The sequence below is a fragment of the Papio anubis genome, chromosome 19, assembly GCF_008728515.1.
Source record: "Papio anubis isolate 15944 chromosome 19, Panubis1.0, whole genome shotgun sequence".
In the NCBI taxonomy this organism is placed as follows: Eukaryota; Metazoa; Chordata; class Mammalia; order Primates; family Cercopithecidae; genus Papio; species Papio anubis.
In genome coordinates, this window is record NC_044994.1 from 16,053,671 (window position 1) to 16,068,321 (window position 14,651).

General features: G+C 44.5%; 1 protein-coding gene across 5 annotated transcripts in view; it reads left to right on the forward strand.

Moving 5' to 3' along the window:
- Nucleotides 1-14,651, forward strand: part of LAMA3 (laminin subunit alpha 3) — a 272,673-nt gene that overhangs the window by 186,094 nt on the left and 71,928 nt on the right. For 3 of the 5 annotated variants that reach the window (XM_021929998.2, XM_021929999.2, XM_021930001.2), the window contains 3 exons: nucleotides 1,817-2,047; nucleotides 6,691-6,804; nucleotides 12,666-12,775. In XM_021929998.2, the coding sequence (XP_021785690.2) occupies nucleotides 1,817-2,047; nucleotides 6,691-6,804; nucleotides 12,666-12,775 (455 nt within the window). Of the gene's footprint in view, nucleotides 1-1,816; nucleotides 2,048-2,080; nucleotides 3,601-6,690; nucleotides 6,805-12,665; nucleotides 12,776-14,651 lie in introns of those variants that run through there. The other 2 variants (XM_017951621.3, XM_021930000.2) reach the window with 2 other exon arrangements.

Genomic DNA, 14,651 nt, shown 5'->3' on the forward strand with positions numbered 1-14,651 from the left:
CTAGCCAGGCGAGGTGGTGGGCGCCTGTAGTCCCAGCTATTCGGGAGGCTGAGGCGGGAGAATGGCGTGAACCCGGAAGGCGGAGCTTGCAGTGAGTTGAGATCCGGCCACTGCACTCCAGCCTGGGCGACAGAGCGAGACTCCGTCTCAAAAAAAAAAAAAAAAAAAAGGCAGGCTTTTGGAGGCCGAATGTAGCACTTTGGGAGGCTGAGGTGGGCGGATCACGAGGTCAGGAGATCGAGACCATCCTGGCTAACACCGTGAAACCCCGTCTCTACTAAAAATACAAAAAATTAGCTGGGCGTGGTGGCACACGCTTGTAGTCAGGAGTTCAAGACCAGCCTGGCCAACATGGCAAAACCTCATCTCTACCAAAAATATATTTTAAAAAAAATTAGGTCAGGTGCAGTGGCTCACACGTGTAATCACTGCACTCTGGGAGGCCAAGGCAGGCAGATCATGAGGTCAGGAGTTAGAGGACCAGCTTGGCCAACAAAATGAAACCCTGTCTCTACTAAAAATACAAAAATCAGCCGCGTGTAGTGGCGCGTGGCTATAATCCCAGCTACTCGGGAGGCTAAGGCAGGAGAATCACTTGAATCCAGGAGGCAGAGGTTGCAGTGAGCTGAGATCGCACCACTGCACTCCAGCCTGGGTGACAGAGCAAGACTCTGTCTCAAAAAAAAAAAAAAAAAAAAAAATTACCAAACTGAACATAACAAGTGTCGACAAGAGTGTGGCAAAATTGCGACCCTTTGACCCTTTTGGTGGGAATGTGAAATGGTGCATCCACTGTGCAAACACTATGGAAGTTCCTCAGAAAATTAAAAGTAGGATTACCATATGCTCCAGCAGTCCCACTTCTGGATATATATCTAAAATAACTAAAAACAGGATCTTGACAAGATATTTGCACATTCATGTTCATTGCAGCATTATTCACAATAGCCAAGAAGCAACCAAATGTCCATCAACAGATGAATAGACAAAGAAAAATGTGGTACATATAGATTTATACAATGGAACATTATTCCCCCTTAAAAAAGAAGGAAATTTCATCATAGGCTACAATATAGATGAACCTTGAGAACCTTATGCTAAGTGAAATAAGCCAGTCACAAAAGGACAAATACTTCATGATTCCACTTATATGAGTTATCTGAAATAGTCAATTCTTAGCAACAGAAATTAGAATAGCGGTTGCCAGGGGCTGGGGAGGGGAAAAAGGGAATTGTTCAATGGGTACGGGGTTTCCCTTTTGCAAGCTGGGTAAGTTCTAGAGATCTGTTGTGCAATGTTGTGCTTATAGTTAACAATACTGTACAGTTAAAAATGGTTAAGATGGTAAATTTCATGTTGTGTGTTTTTTACCACAATAAAAGTTAAAATAAAATAATATAAATGTTCGTGCAAGAAAAGATTGTATTTTCTGTCACCGTTGTGTCCGTTTAATGAATGACCTGAGCTGTGTGACTCACTTGGTTTCCATATGCCTTCCTTCCCTGTTTCTCACTCACCTTATGTTTGCACAAACAAAAGCACATTTAAAGACAAGTGTGACACTGGGAATTTTATTTCATTTTATTGCCCCTTATTCCCTGCCTTCATTTTTTTCCCTTCCTTCATGGGAATAACCCAGGACATCTGACTTCTAAATGTAAATTCTCCAGGAGACAGGTATTTCCCCATCTTATTTCATTTCTCCCTATGCATTTTAAGTGTCTTTTCTTTGATTCATTTGGGGCGTCTGCCTCTAAGGAACCCCTGGAAGTGAGCCTGCCTAAGGAAGACCCTGCCTTTCTGTTTCCATGTGTAGGGAAACTTCAGACATGCCAGCAGCCGTGCCCCGGTGTCTAGGGAGGAGCTGATGACAGTGCTGTCTAGACTGGCAGATATGCGCATCCAAGGCCTCTACTTCACAGAGACTCAAAGGCTCACCCTGAGTGAGGTGGGGCTAGAGGAAGCCTCTGACACAGGAAGTGGACGCATAGCATATGCTGTGGAAATGTGTGCCTGCCCCCCTGCCTACACTGGCGACTCTTGTCAGGTAGGAAGTTTTCCCATCCACAACATTCCGGTAGGGAACTCCTGTGGCTGTTGTTTTTGGCTGCTGTTCAGCACTGTGGGATGGTTTGGGGCCCTCTGTCTATTGTTTCTCTGTTCAAGTTTCTGCAGGGCTTATCTTATATCTTACCTAGACTCCCTTCAGGAATTAAATGTGAAAAAGACATCATCAGTGTCTCAGAATTCATAGGAAATCTACAGGAGTTCAATAGATGCTGAGGGTTAGAGAAATCCAGAGTAGGAAAATAATATACTCTAGTTTCAAATAGCTAGAAGGAGGGTATTGACTATTCCCGACACAAAGAAATGATCAATGTTTGAGATGATGGATATGCTAATTACCTTATCTGACCACTAAACGTTGTATGTGTCACACCATCACTATGTACTCCATAAGTATTTATCATTATTATTTATCAATTTTTAAAACAAAATATTTTTAAAATGAAAGAGCTCACCAGTTAGTATTTGAGCCCCTGCTTTCCCAATAACTGACCTTATACCTTTTTCTAATCCGAAGCCTCCCTCCACCCCACTCTCAAACCCCCAGTAGAGTTGAATTCCAGAGAATATCCTGGATTTCTTAGAGGACATTATGTTCTGGCTTGCAGCAGGACTTTCATTGTTTGAGGTCTAGTCAACCAGAGCTGTCTTCAGATGATTAAAATGTGCCATAAAATGAACTTATTTAATTTCTCTGGCTATAAATATGTCTTTTCTTAAAGATCAGGGAGAAAGCACAATGTTAGCACGATTAGTAAAAGTAGCAAACACTGTCATTCTGTGTATTCCATACGTCCATAAGTACGTAGGCTTAACACAACCTTCCACTTCCTTTCCTCGCCCCCTGGTAGCCGAAAACCCCAAGGTGATCTGTGCATACGAGTTTCCACTTTTTAAACCTGCAAAACCAAATCTGACCTGCCGTGGTCTTCTGGAGACTCCCAAGTTGTAATATTTAGCCCACAGGTTGCCTACATTCTTCCCCTTCCTCCATCTCTTTTCTAGCCTGATTAAAATTGATAGCCCGAGGGAAAGAGAGGGACTCTGGATTTCTACCCTCCTACCCAGGGCGTGTTCCCTGCCCGTGACTCAGCCTGTGATTTAGGGCGTCTGCAGGGTGAGGTGGGTGGAAGGTGGTGCCCGCCCCACCTCACGGGAATTACAGAGCGGTGCACTTACCTGCGGGACTGTTATGTGCACTCTGGCACAGGCTGACTCATGTGTGAAGTTTAAAGGTGGGGCGCTTGCCGCAGACAGCCTTCCTTACCTGAGTCAGGCAGGCCCGGGCACTGAGCAGGAAGGGCAGGTATAAGAGGAAGACGCAGAGGTTCGTGCGCAGCCAGCGGACGCCCAGGAACCAGGATGCCTCCAGCAGTGAGGCGGTCAGCCCGCAGCGTGGGATGGCTGTGGATCTTTGGGGCAGCCCTGGGGCAATGTCTGGGCTACAGTTCACAGCAGCAAAGGGTGCCATTTCTTCAGCCTCCCGGTCAAAGTCAACTGCAAGCGAGTTATGTGGAGTTTAGACCCAACCAGGTAACATCCTTTTAAGTTTTGGTTTGGGATGGGGAAGAGTTTCCAGCTTTGTGACATTTTAAGTTACAGTTATGGTGACTAATGAGTAAATGGGTGGACTGAGGAGGGGCTGATGGCCTCCCAGTCGCCTTGACTGGCAGTGTTTATTACAGTGCCTGACAGTTTGCTCTCCTGAGCTATTAACTGCAAACCCTGTTAACCTCAGCCCACCTGGAAATGCTGAGACAGTTAAGAGCTTGAATATTTGCGGGATGTTAATATACGATGAAACTTTATGCCCTTTAGAGACCAACCATCCCAAGCCTCAGAACAGAAGAGACCAATGCCTATAGCTTTCCAAATGCTACTTGGAAGAAAATTTACCCACGGGGGAAAAAAATGAGAGAGTGAAATGCAATGCTTAAGAAAAGTGATCAAAGTTCGCATAATTCCTCAAAGACATGCTTCCATTTACCAGGCAGGAAACATCAAGAAATTCTGCTCTCTTTAAACTTCCTGGATACTACATGTATTCTTACAGAGAAATAGATCCTATGGCTACAGATATAGCCCTGGAAACTGGATTAGGGACATAATCTTATCATTATATAATTTGTATTACAAAATTTACTGGAAAACTTAACATAAAACATCATCATGTTAACTAGTTATAAAACCCCTTTATTGAAATAATGTATGAGAACACATTCATTTTCATTTAAAAGTGAGTGTTCAATATAATCTGAATACTTGAACTGATTTTTTTGTAGAGTGTGGTTTTGCTTGCTTTATAAGAGGTGAAAAAATGATTCTATTTTAGTAACTGACAAATCCTCAGAGAGTCACATGATATGTAACTCTTGCAGAGTGTATTTTCTGCTTGTAATCAAAAGCAAATTAAGATGGGTGGTTTAGTTTTAATCAGGATAGACTGTACTCCCCCAAAGTGTGTTTAATTAAGGCTTCTACTCAGGCATGTTGTCATAAACTAACCAGATCTATCTGCTTATTTGAATAACTTGCTCTTTAGCAAATGTGATTATTTTGTAAGCAGGTAATGTGATATACACCGATAATTATAAGTTACTTGCCACTTATTACGACAGATTGTATAATAGATACAGTGACACCATCATTGGCTGCATTTCGTTCACATGTAAATCTTAGTTGTGCTTTCAGCAAAAGAACATTCCTTTCATACTTTGATTCTCCTTTAGACAAGCCTATTCGTATAACAACATAATCTATTTATTTGCAATGTACTCTTTGCCCTAAACATGGTTCCTAATAGCCTAAAGGAACATTATATTGGAAACTATGGTCTTATTGTGCATGATCTGTATTCATTGGTAATTTTGGAAGGGGCTGTAGCAACACCTGGGAGATTGTACTCCCGGAGCACATGAGGCTTCTGCCTCTCTCTCCTGTCAGGTGGCTTCTTTCTTTCTTCCACTGCACCAGGTAGAGACCTTTATGGCCATGAATGAATAAGAATGGACTGTCCACTTCAAGATTTCCTTTGAGTATAGTTTCTGAGTTTTACAGACATCTGTGCTATTTAAAGAAGCTTTAATAAAAGGCTATCCTTTATCTTGAAATAATTTTCCTGATGCTTTCAAGATAGGATATATAGGAGATCAGAGAAACAAATTAGGGACAATATCTGATTTCAGTATTTATTTATTTATTAGACTGGATTTCACTCTTGTTGCCCAGGCTGGAGTGTGGTGGCGCAATCGTGGCTCACTGCAACCTCCACCTCCCAGGCTCAAGCAATCCTCCCACCTCAGCCTCCCTAGTAGCTGAGACTATAGGCATGTGCCACCATGCCCGGCTAATTGTATTTTTTGGTAGAGATGAGGTTTCACCATGTTGCCCAGGCCGATCTCGAACTCCTGGGTTCAAGTGATCCACCCGCCTCAGCCTCCCAAAGTGCTGGGATTACAGGCTTGAGCCACCACAACCAGCCAATATCTGATTTTAATCTGTGCACTGACTTGCTCTGCCAAAATAAAGGATAATGTCTATAATTTCCTTTAAAGACAGAAATCTAAATAATTTTAATGGCTGGTATAAGAAGAATTGCTTTTTTTTTTTTTCTATTGGAGGGATTCTTAACTAGAATCCTTTAAAAAAAGATATTAGTTCATGAAAAGAAAATTGTAATTCTTTTCATCCAGATGAAAATGCGTAACTGTATTATACTGGAGAGAGATAATATACAGGGGATAGAAATAGTCAAATCAAGATTGAATGAGGAAACAAGACCAACCCAAGGAGAGTCCCTCAGGCTGAGCCTCTGTGTGTTCAGTGTGGACCAGATGTTTGTGAGCAGTCCTGTATGGGAACCTCATGCACACTCCCCTCCCCGGCTTCTCTGTTGCCCATGGACCAGTGAGTGGCAATGAAGTGACTCCCCTAATTGTGGCATGATTGTCTAAATCTCAGTGAAGACTCCTATTCCCCCCAGCCCACTCCTCCTCCTATACTGCCCTGCCACCAGCCCAAACCCACACTTGGGAAAGAAAATGGCTACCCAAAGATAATTTGGACTTGAAATGATTTGCTTAGATATCCTCCCCTCTAAGGACGATTCTCTTTATTCGTCCATTTCCACCTTCTCCACCTGCCCTCAAAAGAGTTGTTGTGAGAAGAGAGGAACCCCTTCTCACCCCCCACCTCCACGTGTGCCCTATCCCTCATTTCCCCACCATGCGTCTCACACTCCCACCAGGGCATGAAAACCAAACAGCTTGAGAGAAAAACAAGTGGACGTGACAGGTGGTTGAAATTAAAAATATTCACACTGACTGAAGGAAAGAAGGTTTGAAAAACAAATGGTTCAGCTGGGCTCAGTGGTGCATGTGCCTGTGGTTCCAGCTACGTTGGAGGCTGAGGCAGGAGGATTGCTTGAGCCCAGGAGCCCAAGACTCCAGTGCGCTGTGATCACACCTGTGAATAGTCACTACACTCCAGCCTGGGCAGCATAGTGAGACCCTGTCTCTAAAAAATAAAAATGATGTGAATGCTTCACAGTGAGAGGTGTCACGTGCTTTGGATAGTAATTGTTTTCTTTCTTTGTACTGATTAAACACTTTGTTTGAAAAATAGGGTTGTAGCCCTGGATATTATCGGGATCACAAAGGCTTGTATACCGGACGGTGTGTTCCCTGCAATTGCAACGGACATTCAAATCGATGCCAGGATGGCTCAGGCATATGTGTTGTGAGTAAATTGACACTTTAATGCTATCAGCAGACAATCTGTTTCTCCTCCATTCCCCTCTACTATGCCCGAAGACATCAACATCACATATCCTGCCAAACCCTAAATAGAGGTCACTGTGTGAATACACGAGGCTCCATTATCAGGCTGAATTATTTTACATTTCATTTTTTCCTCCATTTTAACATGCACCATTAAAAGGGTGCTGCTATCTGAGCAATTAAGTTACATTTTAGCTTCTAAATCTCTCCTTCATGAAATGATAGTAATGGGTGGACCTCGGAAGTTAATTCTTGCCAGGACATAACTAATCCAAGCCATTACTTTGGGTCCCAATTTTGTTGGGGTGGCAGGAAGTTATAGGAGTGGGGCTTGTTGCTGTCAGATGACCAGTAACTCAAGAAAGCAGCCAGGGAGAAGGGGATTTGAGGAGGGCTTAAGGCTCATAAGAAATCAGTCCAACATTAGCTGGGCATGGTGGCAGGTGCCTGTAATCCCAGCTACTTGGGAGACTGAGGCAGGAGAATTGCTTGAACCCCGGAAGCAGAGGTTGCTCTGAGCCAAGATTGTGTCACTGCACTCCAGCCTGGGCAACAAGAACAAAACTCCATCCGCCTCCACACCAAAACAACAACAACAACAAACAGAAATCAGTCCAACACAAGCTTCACTATTGCCAAGACAGAGTGGGGCTTGGAGAAGACAGGTGAGGGAGGTCGTGGGGAAGAGAAAGTGCCGATCACCCCTCCCGTCCTCACAGCATCCTCTACCTGCCTGTTCCCTGTATTGACTATATTTTCTCGTGGCCTCAAGGCTGTCTTGGATGACTACAACATATCCACTGGAAAATTATCTTATTTTGGAATATTTTATAAAATTCTTCTACCTAAAATTAGTTTCTTAGGAAATTTTTCTTTTTTTCTTTTTTTTTTTTTTTTTGAGATGGAGTCTCGCTCTGTCGCCCAGGCTGGAGCGCAGTGGTGCGATCTCGGCTCACTGCAAGCTCCGCCTCCCGGGTTCACACCATTCTCCTGCCTCAGCCTCCCGAGTAGCTGGGACTACAGGCACCCGCCACCTCGCCCTGGCTAGTTTTTTTGTATTTTTTTTAGTAGAGACGGGGTTTCACCGTGTCAGCCAGGATGGTCTCGATCTCCTGACCTCACGATCCACCCGTCTCGGCCTCCCAAAGTGTTGGGATTACAGGCGTGAGCCACCGCGCCTGGCCAGGAAATTTTTCTTATGCATCCTGAAGCAGAACCTTTTTTATTCTGCTTTTTTCATCCCTTCCATTAGAGTTCTCCTTGGTAACCAGGGCCTCCCCAGTGAGGAAAGTGGACAGTGAAAAGGAGAGAGCGTACTCCAGGAATACAGGACTTCAGTTGTGTGTGCGCTTTTGGAAATGCACTCCTCTGGCACAAATTTTCTCTGCATTGTGTAATGCAACTAGAGTGTGTTTCAAGTATGAGTTCCTAGACCGTATGAAGCTCGTTCACCGTGGCCCAGGGAACTGCTTCCTCTGCAAGATGGGACAGGCTAGAACAGGAAATTGTTGTGAAGAGCCACCTGATAGAATATTTTGTTGGACTGTAACCTTATAAGTTCAAAAAGAGTAAAAGGTATTGGTAAATACTGTTTTCCAGCTCGTTATTATTCCTGTAGAATAGTTCATGTTTGATATTGCATGTTTTGTGTAACACAGGTAGATGCTTTAATTAAGAATAAATATGTTGGCTGGGCACGGTGGCTCACGCCTATAATCCAAGCACTTTGGGAGGCCGAGGCAGGCAAATCACGAGGTCAGGAGTTCAAGACCGTCCTGGCTAACACAGTGAAATCCTGTCTCTACTAAAAAATACAAAAAAATTAGCCAGGCGTGGTGGCGGGTGCCTGTAGTCCCAGCTGCTTGGGAGACTGAGGCAGGAGGATGGCGTGAACCCTGGAGGCGGAGCTTGCAGTGAGCCAAGATCGCGACACTGCACTCCAGCGTGGGTGACAGAGCGAGACTCCGTCTCAAAACAAATGAACAAACAAACAAAAACAACAAAAAAAGAATAAGTATGTTGTTAGTGAACCATTGCTAGATGTCAAGCCCATGTTATGAAAACTGCCAAAGTACAAAGGGAGGTTTTTGTTTTTTGTTTTTTGTTTTTTGTAGTCACCCACTGAAAGGAAAACTCGTGAGAGTCATAATTCATATTTTAATCAAACAAGATTTTCTTTCCCATTTTCTTTTTTTTTGTAGTTCTGTCTTCGCTTGTCCCTAATGGCCATGTGGCCGCCAGAGACTCTTCATTCAGGAAATCCTCACTGAGCATTTGCTAGTATGGCAGGTACTCAGCTAAGTGCTGGAGTTAAAATCATCAGACCTAATCCCTACACTCACGAGGCTTGCTGTCTAGTAGGGGATGTGTACGTGTGTACACACTCACACGCACACACAACTATATATAGTTGAGCCCGTGTCTGTGCTCAGCTAACAGCTACATGGCAAGTCCTGAGTGCTGATGCTACCCTGAATTGTGTGCCCTGCATGGAAGCCAAGAATGCATCCCTCATTTTCAAAGACCAGTAATGAGGAAATCCAGTATCTTTGAATATCAAATGGGCCTTCTGGCTGATTTCACTGCAAATTGACCTCCACCTCTCAAGGTTCAAAGTAAATGTCTAACATCAGGGACCTTCACCCAGGTGTAAATCTTCAAGTCAAGTCGTTTCAACAATAGACTCTGAAGTTTGAAAAGATAAGTAGTCCAACTTTTTGCTGGTACAGCAGTAGGTGTCCAGTGTCAAGGGCAGGAGTAGCAGGTGATGCGGGTGCCACCATCTAGAGAGACCTGCAATGACGGCCTCCTGCTGTATGTTGAGACCCCTGTCTCTCCCTCTTCTCATTGCCCTAATTTCTCCCCATATTTTCTCCTCTCCCCCCAATTCCCCTTGCTATCTACTGTCCCTGTCACGCCTTATTTTCCTCTCCATTCCCATTTCCTTCCCTTTTTCTCTTTGTCTTCTTTCTTTATCTTCCTTCTTTTATTCTCTGCGACTTGAGCCCATCTTCCCCTCTGCAGTTGCAATGGAATTTCAGAATGATTTATATGAAATTCACAGCTGACATGGTGCTCCTCTAAGGCTCAGATGGAAGAAAGCCCACGACCCTCAGCACAGTACTGGGGGCTCTTTCCAGCTGCATCCTGCCCCCTTGCACTTCTGCCTTGGGCATGCCCTTTGCTTTCATTCCCTCCACACACTGCCATGCTATTGTAAGACTGAGGTTCTGCACGCTCTGTCCCCTGTGCCTGGAATGCCCTTCCCTCACTTTTGCACTCAGTCCTTTTGTGGCCCTCGCAGGCAGCCCCTCCTCCTGCTCTCGTGGGATGCTGGCACACTTGTGTCCTATTTTCCACGGGATATTGAATATGTCTATTCACAGGACTACATGTACCCCGAGTCGAGGGACCAACCCATCTTCACATCGCTAGAGCCTAGCATAGTTGGGCATATGGTAAATGCCTAATAGATATTTGGTGGCAAATGGAGCTAGGAGAGCATGTGCCATGGGAGTGGACGTGGGCTTCTGCAGCATTCGTTCATTCGTTTATTCACAGTAAAACACAAGAAACCTGAAGGGAGGGTCTCCAAGTTTGCAGGACTGAGGACGGTTTCCAGGGTGGCCACTCTCAACTGACAGTGAGGGGTTTCTCACATGTTCTTATGGGACTTTGTCAAGCAACACGGGTTTTGACACCCTTCCTTGATCCTCTCCTCTCACCCCTGTGGAGGACCAGTATTCAGAGTGATTTTAGTAGGATACGGATGTCCTCACCTCAATTCTGGCATCTGTACATTCTTGCTTCTCCAATGTGTTCAGCCTCAGAGCTAAGTAGACACAGGCCTGAAATATATCTATACAGTTGTGTTCTACTTGTAAATTGTCATTTGGATTAAAAGAGAAAGAGAACTAAAATGGAAACGTATTAGTTCCAAAGGACTGATGTTTTATGAGAGAGTCAGGGTAGCTGAAGACTGGGTGAGGGTGAGGGAAGCCACTGGTGTCCTCCTCAGTCACCCGTGAGAAGACTCCTCTGTGGAGCTGATCAACCGCAGGGAAGATGTTCCCAGTGTCCAGACCTCAAGGAGTCTAGACCCATAGTGCAGTGAGATTTGGGGAAGGAAGGATTCCGGATGGGGTGAGCTTTCTGATAATAAGCAAATTTCAACACGTGAGCAGCATCCTACTTTAAAGCCCCTCCCCATGCTCTGAAATACTAATATCTTCTGTTTATAGCACAATTCTATAGCTAGGAAAAAAACATGAAAGGATATTTTAACATCTTAGTGTTTTGTGTAATTTTCAGTTACTCAAAGGTTAGTGAAGGATGGATTGGCTCAATCTGGACAAACTGACGGCGTTTATGATGGAAGGGCAACCTTTTTCATTATGAACAAGCCATGTCCTCTTGGGATATAAACGTATATTGTTTTTCCCAATCTACCTTCAGATATTATTTAAAAACTGACACTCATGGCTGGGCACGATGGCTCATGCCTATAATCCCAGCACTTTGGGAGGCCGAGGCGGGCGAATCATGAGGTCAGGAGTTTGAGATCATCCTGGCCAACATGGTGAAACCCCGTCTCTACTAAAACTACAAAAATTAGCTGTGCGTGGTGGCGGGTGCCTGTAATCCCAGCTACTCTGGAGGCTGAGGCAGGAGAATCACTTGAAACCGGGAGGCAGAGTTTGCAGTGAGCTGAGACTAGGCCATTGCACTCCAGCCCAGGTGACAGTGCAAGAATCTGTCTCAAAACAAAACAAAACAAAAAAAACCAAAAACCAAAAACCCTGACATTCATTAAAGTTTCCTACTCAAGCAACACCTCTGCATACAGAAGTAAAATGCACAGGCAAATTTTAAAACCTGTACTTATTCCTACCCATAAAATGAACACAAAGTGTTTCCCTGTTATCAAATGCCCACAGTAAGGGGAGTTTTCCTGGATGTCTCTGTGCATTTAGCTCTTTTTTGCTATAGGGTAACGCCAAGAAAATAAACAACTTTGACCCAATCCACCAGGTTTTCTCTCAGTAGACCACTTGCTTGCAAAATTATTTCATCTCAACACTTTACTAAAGAACAAATTTCCTTAGACAGCAACTTTGACATGAAAATAATTGGATTTATGTAAATAAAAAGCTTAGATAACATTAATTTCTTGCTTCTTTGGGACGCTGGAATTCAGCTGAGTGTTTTCTTCAGATACTGTGCAACTTTTTATTGTTTTAACAAATTCTGTGTTAAGAACTAATTCCAATAATATCAGTCTTCAGTATATCATTGTTATGTGAACCATGAAGTAAAATGAAGGTGATTTTCATCAAAGCAGTGCTAAGGAGAAGAAAGGAAAGAATTTACATTTCCCAAGAGCTTAGTACACTTGCTTTTTTAAATCCTCCCCACAGCCTTAGAAGGTGGGCATTATCCTAACTGTACATTTTGAGAAAATTGTAATTGTATGTAAATCATACACTAGTAAAATTGATATAAGTAAAATTGATACAATTGAAAGGATCTTGCCCCAGGACTCCATGGCCTCGAGATGCTGGAGTGGGACGGAGACTCAGCTGGCTTGTCCCCACTATGTCACGCTGCCAATGTTAAGCACCACGTCACTGAGGGAAGGGCACTTACCCCTCTTTTCTAACACCAGCAATGATTCGAGGGACTGGGAAAATACATGGCTAGAGGAGCTGGTATCACTGAAAGCCAGAGGACTTGAGTTCTAGTCGTATAATAAGATTACAGTGATCTCAGAAGTAGGGACTGTACTGGCTGCTGTGAATTGTGCTGTTCACCTGTTCCTAGAACTGTCAGCACAACACCGCGGGGGAGCACTGTGAGCGCTGCCAGGAGGGCTACTATGGCAATGCCGTCCACGGATCCTGCAGGGCCTGCCCGTGTCCTCACACCAACAGGTACCGTAGCAGCTTGAGATAACCTACAGGGACCCAAAGTCGTTTGGTGGCTGCCTAGGACTAGGGGTGGGAGAGCAGGTGGGGAGAATGGGAAGTGATTGCCACAGGGTCTGGGATTTCTTTTTGAAGGGATGAAAATATTTTCAAATTGATTGTGGTGATGGTTGTACAACTCTGTGAATATACTACAAGCCACTGAATTGTACAGTTTACATGATGAATTGCATGATATGTGAATTATATCTCAAGAAAGCTGTGATATTAAAATGAACACGACATACAAGAAAACAAATGAATAGGCTGGATGCGGTGGCTTACGCCTGTAATCCCAGTGCTTTAGGAGGCCAGGGAAGACGGATCACTTGAGATGAGGAGTTCAAGACCAGCTTGGCCAACATGGTGAAACCCCGTCTCAATTAAAAATACAAAAATTAGCTTGTGATCCAAACTACTCGGGAGGCTGAGGCAGGAGAACCGCTTGAACCTGGGAGGCGGAGGCTGCAGTGAGCCAAGAGTTGTACCACTGCACTCCAGCCTGGGCGACAGAGGAGACTCCATCTTAAAAAAAAAATAGAAAACAAACAGAAACTGTCTTTCCAAGTTGTATCCTTCCAGGCTTTTTCCTTCCCTGTTTTCTTTTACTGTTCATTCAGTGGCTAAGTAGCTACTTCTCCAGCACCCATGACAGGGCCAGGCCTCAACCCTCTCTATGTGATGGGGAAACTGGAAGAAGAAGACAGAGGCAGTCCCTCTTCTCCTGGGGCTTGACCTAGAGAGGCTTGGCAGAGAGGGAGAGAAAGGGTGGGAGTCATCACACTCAGCAAACACACACACTAATCAATAAGAAGTATAATTGGAGATAGAGATGACATTTTCTGCAATAGGTTGTGTCATTGACAGTGAGGGAGTAGCTGCTTTAGAGGGATGGCCAAGGAGGCCTGAAGTTGGATAGAGGAAGCCATGGCAGTATTTTGGCCATGAGGCTCCCAGGCAAGGATGAAACAGAAGGAAAAGGCCTGTGACCATGTGTTCAAGGGCAGTGAGAAGGCAGGAGTGGCAGAAGTGCAGTGTGAAGAGAGAGGGCCGGAGGTGAGGTTGGTGGAACAGCTAGGACCCAGATTCCGCAGAACCCTGCAGGCTGTGGTCAAGCATTTGGATCTTATCCTCAGTGCGATGGAAGCTTTGGGACAGTTCTGAGCCACCAAGTGATCTGAGCTGTCATTCAGGCTCCAACGTGACCAATAGACTACATAGGTAGGAAGCCACCGCTGTGTTTCCAAGGTAAGCCCCTCTCTCCTTAGGTGTGGCACCTTGTCATATCCTTGCTCATCACGAAGGGTTCACTGCGGGCCCAAGCAAAGAATAATGTAACAAACTAAGTGAAGCAAGAGTTGGTTTGAAAATCAAGTGAAGCAAGAGTTGGTTTGAAAATCAAGAAGACACTGAGAACGCCTCACTAGTACATAGACTCAGAAACAGGTGTGGATCACAAATGCAGGCCTATATCGGCCCTTAACAGACACGTGGGCCAAGTCCTCACATCGCCACAAGTCATGTGCCAAGTGTGGCTTCTCTGCAGAGACGTATTTGGAATGCGCCCTGCTTTGCTGTCTATGTATTTGATACTCGTGAAGCCTGCCCCATCCTGCAGCTCTGTCTGTCAAGGGATCAATCACTTGACCTTGCCCAGACTTGTTTGAAGAGAAGCTGGCAAAAGTAGAAAGCAGCAAGATTTCCACTGGGGTGCTTGGAAAAAGTGTTTCATTTTCATTTGCAAAGCATAGTAGCATCAAGGTCAGCTTCCAGCTTCCATGTAGTTGAAGTAACACGTAGGTCTTTGGATTTATCAGTAAAACTCTATTTTTATCTACTTCTC